Here is an 18253-nt window from a genome sequence, read left to right as displayed (position 1 = left end):
TTGTCGATTTACCAAAAGTTATAACCGAGGTAACGATGCAACATTAATTAAAATCGTAAAACAACTCAAACGTACATTTGGATTGTTATACCTTACATAAACAATTATTGCACCTAACAGATATGATATAATTGTTATTTTACATTTTAGAAATCATTTTTCTAAATCAAATTTATTCTCACTAATAAAATAATTTCATCGAACACAAAGTAGTTTTAATTAATAATAATAATTTAAACACAAATATTAATTGTTAGGGTGACCATTCTATGTCATCACTTATACTTCATTAAGTTGCAATCATAGGAATAATGCACAATGAATTGGTAAACATAACTTAGTTAATTTAATAAGTGAGTAATATTAAATAACAATTTTGTTATTTTGAAATGTGAAAAATAGTTTTTATATATATAAATTCATCATATATAATGATAAATTAATTAATATGTAGAAAAGAGAAAAAGTTGTTTTTTATGTATGTAATTTCATCATATATAATTAGAAATTAATTAATAGGTTGAAAAGAACAAACAAGATAACAAATCAATATATTATATACGATGATTTCGTAACAGAATAATGCTAATATAATCATACTTTGTATTATGTTTAGAACGCAATTGAAAATTGATAACAAAATATATAATAATAGAAACTTTAATCTTAAAAACATTATTATCTAAAATATTATCATAATACATAATAAATCATAAATGAAATCACTAAATTATTGAGTAATTATTTATTTAATTATTACTTAAATCAATTTATAAAATAAAAAAAGATAAGATATAAATATTAAATATTCATTAGTAACCATGAAGAAATACACTAATTTTAGTAACAAATTTTAGTTAGCAACAAAGAAAAATTATGGGTAAATTGATAAATTCAATATGCATTAATATCTAAAGACATTTAAGATAAACAATAAATTATAAAAGAACCCATCAAAAAAATTATTAATTTAATTTGCTTCATTAAATGAATAAGGGTATATTGGAAAATTCACAATTAGAAGTCACAATTAGAAAATCCCTGAAGAATTTAAGATGCCTGAACCACAAAGTTCAAAACCTAAAAAATGTTATTATGTGAAATTGCAAAGATCATTATATGGGTTAAAGCAATCCGGTCGAATGTGGTATAATCGGCTAAGTGAATACTTAATGAAAAAGAATATGTAAACAATTCAATATGCCATTGCGTTTTCATTAAGAAAACAACATCGGATGCGTAATTATTATTGTATATGTTGATGATTTAAACATCATTGGAACGAATAAGGAAATTCAAGAAGTTGTGTCGTACTTGAAGGAATAATTTGAAATGAAAGACCTTGGAAAAACAAAGTATTGTATGAGTTTGCAAATTGAACAAAAAGAATGTAGAACATTTGTTCACCAGTCAAATTATATAGAAAATGTCCTTAAACGTTTTAATATGGATAAATCAAATCATTTAAGTACTCTAATGGTTGTTAGATCATTAAATATAGAAAAGAATCTATTATGTCCATGTGAAGATGATGAAGTTATTCTTGGTCCAGAAGTATTATATCTAAGTGTCATTGGTGCCCTTGTGTATCTTGCAAATTGTACAAGACTTGATATATCTTTTGCTATAAATTTATTGATAAGATTTATCTCATATCCAACAAAGAGATACTGGAACGGAATTAAACATATATTATGTTATCTACGAGGAACGACATACTTGGGACTTTTGTATTCACAAGATACCAATCAAAGTATAATTGGTTATGTTAATGCTGAATATTTATCTGATCCACACAAGACACGTTCCCAAACCAGATATGTATTTACTCGTGGAGGCACTTTTCTTGGCATTCACATAAGCAAACACTCGTAACAATTTCATCAAATCATGCCGAGATTATTGTACTACATGAAGCAAGCCGTGAATGTGTGTGGCTAAAATCAACGACCGAACATATCCAAATCTCATGTGAATTATTATTCGACAAGAAGCATATGACACTATATGAAGATAATATTGCATGTGTTGCTCAAATGAAAGAATTATACATAAAAAGCGACAGAATAAAACATATTCCTCTAAGTTCTTCGCATTCACCCAAGAGCTTGAGAAAAATAAAGATATTGATATTTATTACATACAATCAAGTGAAAACTCATCAGATATCTTCACAAAGGCATTTCCTATAACAATATTAAGAAAGCATATATATAACATTGAGATGCGCAATCTACGAAATTTGTGAAGAATAGTTCGTGTTAACATGAGGAGGAGTTTACGTGGTTGCACTCTTTTTCTCTTACTATGATTTTTATCCCAATGAGTTTTTCTAGTAAGGTTTTTAACGAGGCAGTATAAAAACACGTAATGAAGATAATCATTGTATCATAATCATCATCACAAAGAGAGTGTTGAAAATAAGAGTTGAAATTATTGAATGTTGAAAATAAGAGTTGTAAATATTGAAAATTAGTGTGTGATGATGCATATAATGATGTATTTATTTTTGAATTATTTCCAAAAAAAATCTATAAATAAGTCTATCAACTTGTAAAGAAAAACACAATTGAGTGGATAAAATTTTATAAAATATGTAGCCCAATTTAGTGCTTCTTCTGCGCCAATAATGCCTTCCCCAATTTGAGTTTTACTCACATCTCGAATGAATTCAAGAACATATTCCTTTGTATTTATAGAGATAGGAGACATAATTTATATGGATATAGTAAGTCTCGCTTGGGCTGCTTTAATGGTAATCTTTACATTTTCCCTTTCACTCGTAGTGTGGGGAAGAAGTGGGCTCTAGAAGTACTACTAAATTGATCTAGATTTACGAATTATTCTAGATAATTCGTTGGTAGAATGGAAAGAATTAGGGGAAGAAGGACCCACAGGAAATGAATGGGGAAAAGAATAACTGAAAGAAAGGAAATCAATTAACCTTTCGCTCAATACTAGAATCGAAAATCGTTTTTCCAATTATGAAGCATGGCTAAGTGATCCAACTCACATTGGGCCAAGTGCCCAGGTGGTTGATGTCCTTTCATTGATTCCTCCTAAATTGCATTGGTTAATCCTTACCAACTTGATCTTGTTGCTCCTGGCAACAAACATGCATGATTAGAAAAAGAAAATATGTATTTATATAAGTTTAATATATTTTATGAGTCTGATATTTTTACTTTTTATAATAAATTTTCAATTTTAACAAAAGTATTTGATTTTGTTCTTTTTCTTTTTTAGAAAAAAATATGATTTAGGCAACTAGCTTAGCTAAAAGCCGCCAAGAACAAATGGTAGTTAGTTTAGTTTAGGCGTTAAAAACAATACACACACTTCACAAATTACAATAATATTTCGTATTTCTTCCCAAAAACAAGAAATTCTCCCCGTTCATTCCATCATCCTCTTCCAATATCTGAAACTAGTTCTTTGAATTTCTCCCCCGATAAGGAATCGCTGTTCTTGCCCATTTCTTCAGCTTTAACTGGTATTGTTCAAGAGGTTTCCAGCATTCACCAATCTAACATTGAGAGGGGGGATGGTCTGAGTACTCCCCATTCCGTATACCCTTTTCTTCGAGATTCTTATTGTTCACAACTTTGTCCTAGTCTCCTAGCTTCTGATTATTTTGTTCGAAAGGATTTTGCTCGAAAAAAAAAGGAAAAAAGACATTTACTGAGCAGTATTAGTGGGTAGAGATAATAGACATGGCGGCTTTGTTCAGAAAAGCGCGAGTAAAAGATGCGTCTTTTAGGCGTGAAGTTTTGATCTTTATGTTGGGATCTTTTTTATTGGTTTTGGTATTAAGAACAACTGCTATTATAGATTTAATCAACAGATACACCTCTGAGAGTGATGATGATTCTTTTGGATCGACTTCTGACAACAAGAATTTTGAGCTTCCTAAACAAAACGAGCTTTCGATTTTATTAGAGGATCGTAATCAGATGCCACCGAAGAACATAGATTTATATCCTAAGTTAGCCAAGAATCATATAGTCATAGTGTTGTATGTTCACAACCGGCCTAAATATCTTCAAGTGGTCATTGATAGCCTTTCCCATGTTGTAGGGATTAGCGAAACGCTGCTAATAGTTAGTCACGATGGTTTTTTTGAGGGCATGAATAAGATCATAAGGAATATCAAGTTTTGCCAAGTGAAACAAATTTTTGCCCCGTATTCGCCCCATGTCTTTGATAGTAGTTTTCCCGGTGTTTCGCCTGGAGATTGTGAGGACAAAGAGGATCCTACCAAGATTAAGTGTAAAGGGGATCCGGATCAGTATGGCAACCACCGTTCACCGAAGATTGTGTCATTGAAACATCATTGGTGGTGGATGATGAACACTGTGTGGGATGGTTTAAGGGAGACCAGCGAGCATTCTGGTCATGTTCTCTTCATCGAAGAGGATCACTTTATATATCCTAATGCATATCAAAATTTGATGTTACTCACGGAGTTGAAGCATAAAAAATGCCCACTTTGCTATGCTGCAAATCTTGCACCCTCTGATGTGAAGTTAAGAGGAGAAAGGTTGAAGACACTGATTGCAGAGAGGATGGGAAATGTGGGATATGCCTTCAACCGAACTGTATGGAGAAAGATACATAGGAAAGCTAGAGAGTTTTGCTCTTTTGATGATTATAATTGGGATATAACAATGTGGGCTACCGTGTATCCTTCTTTTGGAGGACCCGTGTACTCCTTACGGGGACCTAGGACAAGTGCCGTTCACTTTGGGAAATGCGGATTGCATCAAGGACAGGGCGAGCAAGCGGCATGTGTTCATGATGGTTCTGTGAATTTCGAAGTGGAAGAAGAGGATAGAGTTACAAATATTGTATCAAATTGGGGAATACACGTATACAATAACCAACCTGGTTATAAAGCTGGTTTTCGGGGTTGGGGTGGGTGGGGGGATAGACGAGATCGTGAATTGTGTATGCAATTTTCCAAGATGTACGTGGTTTCAGGTTCGAGAGAGGTGTGAATGACTTTTAGCTCGTTCTAACACATGCACCCACCCATGAAGTGGACGTCGTTTGTCCTGTGATGAATGGGGATATAGCTTTAATATTTGCGTCTTTTTTGTACATTAGAGGAGCCTATTACACTTTCATTTCATTATCCTGTTGTAAGAACTTGCAATTTTGTTTTTCAATTTTTTTTTCCTCCAAATTTGTGCAGTAAGATATTCCTTTAGCGTGTTTATGCATCTTATTGTCTGATTTTTAAGCGTTTGGTTTCCTCTTACATCTCCATCCTTTAATGTTTACATTCACAGGTTGAACCTTGAGAAACACTTCGGTCTAGCATGATATCCTAGAGGTGCTAAATACTATTTATATTTTAAGATTCGAACTAGAGCTCGAATGCTTTCAGTTGCCTCAAAATTGATAAATTATTTGTATTTGGTTCAGATCAGGGTCGAACTCGTGTTTGATTCGAACTTACATATCAATGAACCAACAATAGATGGTTCACTTTACGATCAAACTACCCAAGCACTAGAAGCTTCTGTTTGAAGTTTGTGCTGCATCTTGAACTTCTAGTTTTCGACATAAAATATGAAGCTAGCCTCGATGTTGCACCCATAACACGAAGAATGCGAGTGGTTGGAACGGCTAAACAACGACAACACGCATACATACAAAGCCTCCATTTCCTCCAAGGTTCTGCCATGTGTCTCAGGTAGCAGTGTGCAGAAGATACCACCGCAGCCACAGTGGCGATTCCACTGAATAAAAAGAATGCCCCATCGATCATTATGGTTTTGAAAAGTGATATAAAGGTCATCAGACCTACTCCACTTGTAAACAGATTCACCGCAACTACTATGCTGCATCCTCGAGCTCTCAACCTCAATGGAAATATCTCAGAGCTGTAGACCCATGCTATAGGACCCATTCCGATGGAACAATTGCCCATCTAATTGTTTGATCTTTGTAGTGGTCGATTATGGTTAATCCAATGGCAAGTCCCATTAGGAATGATATCATTCGACCGCAACTTGTCAGCGGGAGTAACCCGTTGCCCCACCCTGTCGACTAAGAATGTAGCCACCAGAATGAATATGGTCTTGCTTGCCCCATCGGCTATGGTGACGGGTAACTTGTCTGAATCTTGACTTATCCCAGCTTTCGCGTAGATTCTTGGACTGTACGTCAGGACTGTGTCTACTCCACTAGCTTGTTGAAAGAGGTGTATGTCGATGGCAGTGACTGGAATGTGAAGAACTGGTGATGTTGGATGGAGGAGCTGCTCTTTCCACACGTCCTCGTCATGGCTACGTATCAGGAGAGTTACGAGGTCGTCCTTGCAGTTTTCAGGCAATCCTGCGGCAACTTTGATGTCAGCAAATCTCAGTTGGGCTTCTTCTGGTGAGTCTGATATTCTGAGAAGAACTTTTTTGGCATCACCAAGCCGGCCTTGGAGGACTAGCCATTGAGGCGACTCTGGCATGGCTAGTACACCAATGGCCAGGAAAATGGATGGGACTGCACCGATTCCGAGCACCAATCGCCAGCCTAATTTTAATGAGAGACCGGCGAATGCATAGTTTGATACAAATCCAAGTAGAACACCTGTTCATATAGCTAAATTAATCAGCATCCTTAGATTATAGTTGTATGAGTGAAAAAAGTGATCTAATGCTTACCCGACTAATATTTCGTAACGATCGCTAACCGACGCAGAAAGTATTCCTCCTAACACAGCATATTCCTAAATTGAAATGGCCAAGCCAGAGTACATACCGAAGTTGATGAAGACTTCAGGAAAAGAAATGAGGGATGTGTTGGGAAATTACCCCGAAGTGATGCCGATCATGATGATAATATAGTACCGAAAAAAATGCGGAATAAAATAATCAACAAGAACACAAAGATTTACGTGGTTCACCCAAAATAGGCTACGTCTGCAACTTTTATAACTGGAAGAAATATTACAACAAGTGTATACACCAATACACTCAATATTCCTCACAATCCCAAACCCGTGTATACCGAGAAAATAATTTCTCTAACTCACACAAGAGAATTCCCGCACTCAAGAAAAAATACCCTCTTTTTCTATGCACTCTCTTTTTATCAAAGCTGAAAAGCTTTTGATTTTGGGATACTAAAAACAAACAAGGAAGGCTCAATTTATAACAAATTTCTTGAACCAACTTTGAGGATTTTCCGATGTGAGATATGTGAGAAAACATTTTTAAATTACGCCCCACCTCCATTAAAAACTCACCTAACAGGACCCACGGCAGGAGGTGGGTGCCACCTCCGCATCATACACCAGTGCAATCATGAGTGCTTAGCCAACCCCGATGCTAGCAGCAAATCTGCCCACCATCAGGCATAGTCAGTGGCGAAGCCCATTAGTATAGCTCCTACAAAGAAGATTGCAGGAGGCGAAGACAAAATGGTGTAGCGCCGCCCAATCCAACCAGAGCTCCGCCCCATCACGGCGGATTCGAGGAGGGAGTAAATGTTGATGGTCCCCACCAGAATCTCGATTTGGACATTGCTGATTTTCAAATCTTTCTTGATGTATATAAAGACTTGCTCCCCTCGTTACTCCCGTGTCTGCATTTCGACTGTTGATCAAACGAAACCATTCTTGTTGTATGATCTTTTAACTTTATTGATAACCAACAAACTATATATATATGTTCATCATGATCGAATAATCATCGATAACATTTTAAAACACTATCGATTTGTATGATCAACTCTAGCTATATATCAATCATGCATAATAATAATCACTTGAACCAACCCTGAATCTTGTGTCAAGAATAGAGTAAAGTCCTTCGGGATAGTTAAGATGGTAGCGTACGACGGACATCTACCAAGATTTCATATGTTCAATTCTTCCATGCCTCTATCTTCTCAGTTTGAGCCTGTCACAGATCATGACATGATCAATGCATTTTATCTGATCAGCGTGATTTGCAAGTTACTACAAAAAGATCGTGTAAATAGTATTCTACTTGATGAGTGACTTCATTTTTTGGTCAGTAAAGTCTCTTTGTATGTTTATAATCTATCCACCACATATATTTTATCACGACAAATTTACGAATGCGTGGACTAGTATATTCTCTACGGAAAATTTCATGTTACCTTTAGGTTTTTGGTAATATCAGGTGGATTGTGAGCATTTAATTTTATTCCAAAAAAAAAAAAAAAAACAGAAGAGGTAGGTTGTCCTAATGGCTTCACATTCTTTTTTAGTTCATTTTTTGAGTGGCTCGTATGTATAGATAATTTGATACAAGAAATGGTGTGTATTTTGGGACAAAAAGGAAATTTTTTATTAGAAATTTAAAATCATATTATCATTGTCGGCCAAGTAGGCATTTATTAGTCAAAGAAATGAGGCTGATTTGAAAACACGGTTGGCAAATATTTCACCATAAGGAAATTCAGACGAAAATATGAATACGCGTTTTTAACGCGTATTTACACTGACAGAAGACTCTATAAATAGAGCTCCCTCTTCATTCTGAAATTATCACTTCTTCGAGTTTTCTCTCATCTTATAAGCATTTGAGTGCTTAGTTCTATAATATTTGTGAGGTGTTTGTTCTCCTGTATTAAGAGAGTGTGTGTTCTCTTTGGAAACATAGTGAGTGAGTTGTACACCACAAAATATTATAGTGAAATTCTTTTCATCTTGCCCGTGGTTTTTACACTAATAATTTTTAGGGGTTTTCCACGTAAATCTCGGTGTCCAGTTTATTCTTTATTTTCGGGTTTTATTATATCAAATTCCGGACATGGGACCAACAATCATGACATGGACTCGTTTGTTATTAGCGATTTAAAAGGTTGATTGGTTTTAAATTTTCATAAAATTATTTGAAATTATTAGACATTGAAATGAAATTTAGATCACCTACCGTTTCAATGTTTAAAAAGTCGAGGATAAAATACATATCGTTATAATTTGTAAACATATCTAATGTCATCGATTGATTCTTCCCTGTTGGAATTTGGAAGTGTTGCCATCATATTCAAATCAAATCACGTCGATAACTTGTAGTTTATTTGAATCAACGTATAAAATTTAGTGCATTTTGTGTTTCATATGAAATTGTAACAATCATCTCTCTCTATTAAAAAGAAGAAAAAAACACGAAATTTTCAATTACAAAAGAAAAAAAATCACATGAAAATCAAAAGATCGATGATATCTAAAATTCAACGTTATTAGTTTTATAGTCATTTTTTCAAAAAAAAAAATAATAATAATATGATTGAGCAAGTTAGACTTTATTTGGTCCTTCATGTTGTAAGAAATGAATATCACATTACTTACCATTTTTTTTATAATTTTATTCTTTTATATAAATATTGAAGTGACAGTGCACACAAGAGCGACATATCAACGTTTATCAGTTATACGATAGCGTCATATCGGGAAACATGATCAAAATTAATAATAATAATAATAATAATAATAATAATAACTAAGATTTAAATTTAATATACATACATTACCAAAATTAAAAGGTTTTTCTACTTTAATTTATTATATGTGTGATGCGTGTGATTCCAACGATTGTCGATCTTGCATGCTACTCGCATCATAGATGGTGATTTGAATTTAATTATTCGAAAAATTTTAAGGCTTTTAAATTTCGTAATAAATTTCTTATTTGTTTGACTTAAACTTTTGAGATAGATATTAAATAGGTTTAACAAAGCATATCTTATTGAATTTTGATAGTTTTGTTTAATTTGTTAGTTTTCTTATTTTTTTTTTTAAATGATTGCTCAAAAAATAATCTATCTATTACTATTATGACTTTCATTTGTGAGCTTATTATTTTACCTTGGTAATAATGGGAAGACGAGTGGAGAGGAGTGATATTGAATATTATTAAATTATTAATAAATATTAAGGTCATATACAACATATTTTTCCCATTTAGAATAGAAATATTTTTAGATTAATTATGTATCAACAAAGATACGTGATTGAGAGAAAATGTTTGTATGTAAATGATTTCAATGCAAACATTTAATTAAGTTATTTAGTCAACTTTCGACATATGATGATAAATAAATATTACTAAATAATATATTATTTATTAATCTATTAAATATATGACTTTCATTTCTGAACTTATTATTTCATCATTTTTTCGTTTTACAATTTTTCATGTTAATGATGTTATTTAAGTTAATTTTTATGTTGCTTTAATATGATCACTAATAGTGTATTTAACTCAATCAAATTAATTAATATTTTTATTTACTTTTAAATTTAATTTTAGTTACTTAAATTTATACATTGCCGTCAAATTCATGGAAAATCTCTAACATATTAATGATAGGTAATGATGGGAAGACGAAGGGAAATGAGTCAGATTGAATAAAAATAAATTATTAATAAATATTAAGGTCATATAAAACTTCTTTCTCCCATTTAAAATAAAGATATTTTCAGACTCTTTATGTGTCAATAAAGATATGTAATTGAAAGAAATGTTTGTATGTAAGTGATTTCTAACACTGTTTATAAGCTATTTAGTCAATTTTTTTAAATAAATGGTACTAAATAATATACTCAATGTGATCATTTTGTGTTTTTGCAATGAGAGGAGTTTTTTACCCTAACGTTAACATGTTTTACTGTTATATTCCAATTTGTATTGATCAAGTTGTGTTTAGATTGCTTATGTGATTCGTTTGTTTACCGAAAGAATATAGAAAACAAAACCACATATTCCACAAAAATGGTTATTTTTCAATTTTTTATTCTTGAGATATTTTGTTAATTCTTAAACACATAATGCGTGTTTTATGTTTCTTAGATTACTTAGTTTGAAGTGACTTAGAAAATATTAAAAATGCTAAAATATTTCTTCGTTTTTACATTATGTATCAGAATATCAAGAGATGATATTTTTTATTTATTGGGGAAAATGTATTTCCAGACTTCTGTCTATAAATCAGTATTCAAAATTTTTACGACATTATTATATTCTCTATTCAAATTTTTTTGTTTAGATTGATAGAAGGTATTTGAATTTGATTTTTTATGTGCTTGCTTATTTTATTTTTGCAGTAGTATTTATTGTGAAAATAATAGGTGGACTAAAAAAATTGGTGGCTTTAGGAGTGCTCTGGTGGACGACAAATATGGATAAATTGTTAAAAAGAGATAATATTCAATAGATTTTTAGCATGCGATTTTGTTCTAACTCAATGATTATGCATGATTCTAAATTTTAATTATATCACAAGTTAACATATGTTTTGTTTTTGTCAGATATAATTTTTTAACGGTTTAATATTTTTCTTTGGTTTAGAAAAATTGTGTGACTTCGTATTATATTTTTAGGGCTATTTTGCTCAATGGTTTATTGAAGGATTTTTTCATGATGATTTTGAGGCACCATTTTTTCCTTAGTGTGTTTTTTTTTTAAAAAAAAGACGTGGAATATCTATGAAACAATGACGTTAATAAGACGCATTCTCTATATTTGAAAAAATATTGGAAAATTTATACAAATTGTGAATAATATGAGTTAGTATTTTAATTTGAGAGTGATTTATGTTTTTTGTTGCTCGCATATACTTCAATTTCTTTGATTATTGTACTAAATAAGTTATTTTTAAATTTGAGTTATCATTTTTTTCTTATTAAGATTGTTTGTGTTATGATTTTTTTATTCATTCTGGTTAGTATTGTTGGTGGTAATTGGTTTTTATGATATTCTATGATGTGTCTTATTGTTTATATGAAAATAAGTATGAGAGTACACCAATCAAAGACACGTATTTTGGGTCTTCTGCTTTACGAAGAAGAAAATAAATGGTTTCTGTGAATTATATAATTTCTTGGTTCTTCATACATATAGTCTGCGAAATGCATTACATTTTGAATAAAAAAGTTAAGACAAACATAGTGAATGAAAAAAAACATGTTAAATAAAAAATAATGTTGCATATTACTATGTCCTAATTTCTGTTTGATATAATTCAAGCACGTTTTTTATAAATATTTGAAATTAGGTCTAATTAAGTGTATTTAAAGCAAAATGTTAAGATAAAAATGATCCATATCTAAATTTTAAACGAAGCACAATGAAAAAAAATTGAAGAATTTTATGTGTAAACCGTTGAAGTGTTATATAGTGATTATGTTGCTACTTCATGGTTTGCGACATATGGATGTCATATAAAAAAATAATATTTATCAATGAATAAATTATTTTTCAAAAAGAAAAATATCTTCATTTAGAAAAAAAATACATGAAAAACAAACTGTGCATAATTCTCATTCTATTTATAATGGTATGAAAACAATTCTAAAGCTTTGTGGACACAATAAATAAATTTTGTGCATTTTTAATAAATTGAGACATTGAACCAGTAACACTTTATTTCCTCCTGATACTCACAGAAAATTTAGGGCCCGATTCCGGCAAGCGCCACTAGTACAGATGCAGGGTTTTGAAATGGTCCTGAGCCTGAAATCACGAAGAAGACCGTTAGAAGGGGGCCAGGAGGGTGTCCTGACGTAGCCTCTTCGACGCTCAAGTCAGTGACTGAGGATATATGAGTGGAGCAGCTAAGGGTGCTGATGAAAACAATATGGTTAATGAATCAAATGAAAACTCAAACATGGTATTTATAAGAGAATACATGGGCCTTTGATGGGCCTGTCTTCCATTTGGCCTTGGGATGTGCCAGGGGTATTGGGCCCATCCAAGGGGTATCACAAGTCTCCCCCTCCCGAGTCGAATTGAATCGCAGATTCGAAGTTCGATTAGTTGTGCTGTCCTCGGGTTACCAGGGTCGAGTTGTGCAATTTCTTCCAGCCGTTCGTCAGTCTCCAAAAATTTGGAAACGAATCAAATTGCAATCCTGCTCTGAAAGGAAAGATTTGATTGGGCTTCCCTTATAAATAGAGGTCCCTTACTCACTTCAATTTCACTTCTCCTCTGCAGAATTTTCTCATCAATTCACCATCTCTCTCCCGTCTACGTCTCATCTGAGTGTTAACCCTAACGCAGCTTCATCCTCACCTCACCGTCATTGTCGTACACACCCTAGCCACCGCCTCGCTCGAGCCGCCGCCCGAGCCTCACCCAGCCACCACCTCGCACCGCCCCACTCTAGCGCGAGCCATCGCCTTGCCCGAGCCCCGAGCCTCGCCCAGCCACCATCGCCCTAGCCACCGCCCAGCCAGCGCGCAAGCTCACCCACGCCGACGTCTCGCCCTCGCCCCGCCCGGCCAGCGTGCAAGCTCGCCTCGCCCCGCCCGGCCAGCGTGCAAGCTCGCCTCGCCCAGCCACCATCGCCCTAGCCACCGCCCAGCCAGCGCGCAAGCTCGCCCACGCCGACGCACGCTCGCCCCCGAGCGCCCGACTCCTCGCCGCACCACGCTCGCGCCTCCGCAGCACGCTCGCCCCCAAGCGCCCGACTCTCGCCGCAGCACGCTCGCCCCCGAGCGCACTCACTGAGAAATTTAGGGTCCGATTCCGGCAAGCGTCACTAGTACAGACGCAGGGTTTTGAAATGGTCCTGAGCCTGAAATCACGAAGAAGACCGTTAAAAGGGGGCCAGGAGGGTGTTCTGGCGTAGCCCTTCCGACGCTCAAGTAAGTGACTGAGGATATATGGGGGAGCAGCTAAGGGTGCTGCTGAAAACAATATAGTGAATGAATCAAATGAACACTAAAACATGATATTTATAGGAGAATACATGGGCCCTTGATTGGCATGTCTTTCATTTGGGCTTGGGATAGGCCACGGGTATTGGGCCCATCCAAGGGGTATCACCTTCAATATTATCTCAATATATTTCGAGATGGCTAAGAGATTGTTTTTGTCTCTTTTTTTAGTCAAAGTGGCTACTCAGCTAATTCATAAGATATATGATGGTAGAATAGACAATTTCTCGCCAAATAATTTCACTTAACCAAATATTGAAATTATAATAGAATTCAACAATATTTCATCAAATTAATTTTGATCATCATAAAATGCTCATGAAATCTAAACAATTGTATTATTAGATGAGCTATTGAATAAGACAAATATTTTGACATATATTTGAATGATATCTTATATGCATATCTTAATTATGTTTTTCGTGTCTCTTCTCAAGATTTTTAAAATACAATAATTAATTTTGTATGTATTTCCACAAGATATAAAATATTATAAAACAAAATTTAAACTCGATAGAAAAAAATTTGTTTTTTCTCAATTAATAATATAATATTATGTTCTAGACACAACAAATGAGATTGAAGTTATATCATCCTCATGATATGATGTACGCAATCATTGTTTCAAAGCTTCTAAAAAAATGATGAACGAGATGACTTTCTTGATTGTGTCAAATTAAACGAAGACAAAATTCTAAGATATAATCATTTGAAGAGATTTTCAAGTATTTTTTCTCACAGTAATTGAGAAATAATTGTTAAAAATTTATTTACTTTATAACTATATGTTGATAATATTGATACTAAATTTATAAAAATTTTATCACAAATACCACGATGTTTGAAGAAAGTGCAACATCATTCATTGGTTATGTTGTGGAAGAATATATATGTTCTACATACTTTTAGTCACAAGTAAAAACCTATCATATCTAAAAGCATTTTTCTTAGGAGTTATAGTTGATGATTGTCAAAAATTAAAAAAAAACATTCAACCACAAAAAAATAGTCGGAAAAGTAAGATTACCTGATAAAACAATGTAGAAAACCGAAAAAATGTCGTGATAGAGAAGCAAACTACGAGCATGTCAGATCCAAATGAGGATTGTAAATAGCATAATAGATGTTAAAAACGATCTGAGTATACCAAAATGGTTATATGCATATTATAACAAACTACGACAAAGATTTGTTGAGTTGTCGAAATCAAACAAGAAGCATATTAAAAAGTGTCACATTGATAAGATAAGTTCTCCGATTCATATGGCTACATCATACTCTAGAATGGAAAAGTTAGAACATGATGAAATCTAAACAAAAACAACGCATGTTTGAAAGTTTAGACATCTCAACACAAGAAATAAAAAGGACGAAAGATTAGATGACAAATCAGAAGTGGCGTCTCTATCCTCATATTCGTCGTTCTCCGCTTTCATGATCGATCTTTGCGCTCCAATTTATTTTCTTGTGTATGTTCTCGTTTCTCGCTGCTTTCTCTCCCTAAACGGCCGTATCTTTTTATTCCTAATGTTTTTTATTTTTATGTTTTCGTCCGAGCCCATGAGTTTGAAAGCCAAATTCTGATTCTCGCAGCCTAGGCGCTAATGATTATAGTCATATTTTTTTTATTTTTGGTGATTTGCTTCGTTTCAAATGATAAATTCTACTATCTATATTTTAATTCAAAGAAATATTATTAAAATTTGTTACACATATTTTCAACAGTACACGTGGACTTTTCTAATTGGTGTGTATATACAACCGTGTTCTTCCCTTGTCTTGTTTCGGGTTTAGCGATTGGAGAAGGCCCCACCAGAACATGGGGCTGTAAATGGAGGAATGCAAAGTTTTAGGATAAAACTGAGAAATATTTTCAAGAACAGGGATGCTACTCTTTGGCTCGACGTCCACCATATGGTCGGTGATATGCCCCATCGGAGGTAAATTGCCAACAAGAAGCAAATCTATTTCTTTAGCTTACACAAGCGTTGCCACAGGCAAGCAAATAGCTGCCGCCATAGCTGCAGTCGCCACCACCGCATTGGTTTTGTCTGCGGGCAAAGGTGAGGTGGCGGGCCCGCAACAGCAGGAGGAGACTCTGTCGAACATACCACAAACTTTGTCCAGCGAGTGCACTGCTGAACCGAAGGATTGCAAAAGGAGGTATAAAATCCAAAGGCCCAAGTCAAGAAAAGCCGAGAGTTGCACCAGTAAATGTACTACCGTTTGCATGCAGGGTGGGTTTGGTTCTCCTGGCGAAGGCCCTTTCAGTATTAGGAGGTAAAAATGTTTCCTTTATCGTATATATCCTGCCTTAGAGATGTAGGATTTAGCCATGATCACGAATTTATAGTTCACATTAAATGCGATTGAAAGATATATGCATGAATTAACGCTTGGATGGACCTAGTAGACTAACTACAAGGATGGTTGGTTCAAAAGAGAAAATTTTGTATGTACTTTTTCTAAAGTTTCAGGTTTTATCATCTCGTAATATGTTTCTTGGTTCTTCTCTATTGTGTTTGTGAGCCCGCCACGCGTGATTAGTGCCTTTTTGTTGGACAAGTGGTTCGCGGAAGGGGATTGCATTACAGGATTGCATTTATAAATATATTGTTTACACTTCGAAGTTTACAGCACATTCATTTCCTTAGTCGATTTGTAAAAACTTGACCGTGAAAGGCGAAAATTTAGACTTTCATGGAGATGAAAGTTCAAGTTGATTGACTATAGATAGTCCTTCAAACTAATAAACGAGCATAGTGGCAGCAACCTTCCGAGTCTTGAATACATGAAGTCTGATTTAAATGGATGCTTTGCCGTGGTAAATTACTCACTTTATCTTCGAAGTTCAGATTTGATTATTCTTGTTTTCATACTTGGTTTGGCCATTCTTGCATGTCAATTGTACATAGAAAACCTTGCTTTATTGGAGTGGTAGTATAGCCTCCCAATTTAGCAAATGAGTTTAGAATAAAGTCACTATGTATCATTAGTTAGTCTAGTCTAAGACGATAGCATGTGATGATGTTTCCATTCGAAAAATTGATATGAACCGACGCAAAATTGGACAACCACAGAAAAATATAATGATCAAGGCATGCTAAAAAAAATGGAACTAATGAATAGTTTCATCTCATCATAGATAATATCTCAGTGCAACAGGATCTCTACCGACCACACCTTGAAACAGGAAGATCACATGTTTTTGAATTACACGCTTTGGAAATGGGTAAGAAGACTAGAAAAGAATTATTTGAGAATTTCATAAGAGTAGAAGTCAAGTAGAGGGAGTTTTTGGTGTAATGCATGATGGAAATAGAGTGAGGGGGCAACCATATAGAGCAGCATTCGTGACCTCTCGAATAGTAATGTCTGCATGACGGCATCGTTTCTAGCTCTTCGTGAATGAGATTTTTTGGCAGCCAGAGATTGAATGTGACATTGGTTCGATATTGATATGGATCATATGCATGCCATTTTATATGGTTCAAGTTCTTCTGTCTCTTCAAACTTTAAATGCACAAATATCTGAAGGGATCTTTGCAAATGCATGATGTTTAGTTTTCTATATCTTGATATTTGATACATATATACAATGTTTTTCATTTATATACAGACCTCTGGTTGTTTTCAAGGACGGATTCCGGAGTCGTAAATATTGGTATATTCCTTTTTTCACCCTTTACATTGTAATATTTCAGTCGTTCGCTTACAGGACATTGCTTAATGCTTTCTACATTTTCAAATTTTACCCCAATCATTTGATAGTAGATGTAGCAGTTCTTTCAATACGATACATGTCATGGGATTGAACTTCATAAAGTTGCCAAAAAATTGCTGCAAGTGACCTGGTTCTGAATTATATTTGACACACAAACACATCGGCAGGATCTCTGTCCTTCGAAACCATATGCTATGTCAATGGGGTTCATAGTTGATGGCTATGTCAATGTGTGCGTGTGTGTGTGAGAGAGAGAGAGTCTCCCCTTCTCCCCTTGGGGTCCCTGTCACGCCCCGAGCACGGGCCCGCGGCTGCGTAATTGCACAATGAGCCCCTATAATAACTACTTCGTATTCGTCCTCGCTTTACGAAAATGATTAATCCAAGTTGCTATAGAAGTCCATTGTAAGCCATTATAAACTCATTTTAAGTCTTTCATTTTTAAGATGTTGGATAAGGGTATCACAGTCCCCTGATAACGCTAACATTCTTCAGTTACTTATGAGGCTATACATGCATGTTAAGATGCAGATGAATAGTCAAATCTTATTCATTTTATCTTGTCAGCAGCCTTTCCGAGTGCTCTGATATTTGTAATTTGATTGGAGATGGTGATGATGATGGACCCTGAATCATTCTTGATACGTTCAACTGGATTTCATGTTGGAAATACGGGTAGAGCGAGATTGTTTTGTCAATATACAAATACCTACTTACGCTTTACTGTAAATCCACTTATATTCTTCAAGATCGCAGTATCAAAACTGTTGGATCGCTCGTGCCGCGGTTTCCTCCGAGCAAATAAATTAGATTTGACGGATGAGCGGCTATCTTAA

General features: G+C 34.4%; 2 protein-coding genes and 1 pseudogene across 6 annotated transcripts; 2 read left to right on the top strand and 1 right to left on the bottom strand.

Moving 5' to 3' along the window:
* Nucleotides 1-3328: 3328 nt before the first annotated feature.
* Nucleotides 3329-4997, top strand: LOC142530022 (alpha-1,6-mannosyl-glycoprotein 2-beta-N-acetylglucosaminyltransferase-like). The gene has a single exon (XM_075635775.1). It carries the CDS (start codon nucleotides 3714-3716, stop codon nucleotides 4995-4997), a length of 1284 nt encoding a protein of 427 aa, XP_075491890.1. The 5' UTR covers nucleotides 3329-3713.
* A 558-nt stretch (nucleotides 4998-5555) lies between these two features.
* On the bottom strand, nucleotides 5556-6726 carry LOC142528488 (polyol transporter 5-like; annotated as a pseudogene).
* Nucleotides 6727-15465: 8739 nt separating this feature from the next.
* LOC142530082 (uncharacterized) lies at nucleotides 15466-18253 on the top strand. 5 transcript variants are annotated; one of them, XR_012816026.1, is made up of 3 exons: nucleotides 15466-15973; nucleotides 17313-17357; nucleotides 17468-17596. XR_012816026.1 is itself a non-coding variant. In XM_075635848.1 (3 exons), the coding sequence occupies exons 1-3, from the start codon at nucleotides 15579-15581 to the stop codon at nucleotides 17541-17543; spliced, it is 519 nt and encodes a 172-aa protein (XP_075491963.1). In that variant the 5' UTR covers nucleotides 15466-15578; the 3' UTR covers nucleotides 17544-17571. The 5 variants fall into 5 exon arrangements, 4 of the variants coding, with proteins under 4 accessions (XP_075491963.1, XP_075491964.1, XP_075491966.1 ...); XM_075635848.1 differs by having other exon boundaries at nucleotides 17465-17571; XM_075635849.1 differs by lacking the exon at nucleotides 17468-17596 and adding an exon at nucleotides 17985-18253 and having other exon boundaries at nucleotides 15467-15973.

Source organism: Primulina tabacum, chromosome 16 (assembly GCF_025594145.1).
Source record: "Primulina tabacum isolate GXHZ01 chromosome 16, ASM2559414v2, whole genome shotgun sequence".
Classification (NCBI taxonomy): Eukaryota; Viridiplantae; Streptophyta; class Magnoliopsida; order Lamiales; family Gesneriaceae; genus Primulina; species Primulina tabacum.
The sequence above is the reverse complement of the archived record's forward strand: the minus strand, read 5'-3'. Positions and strand labels throughout refer to the sequence as shown.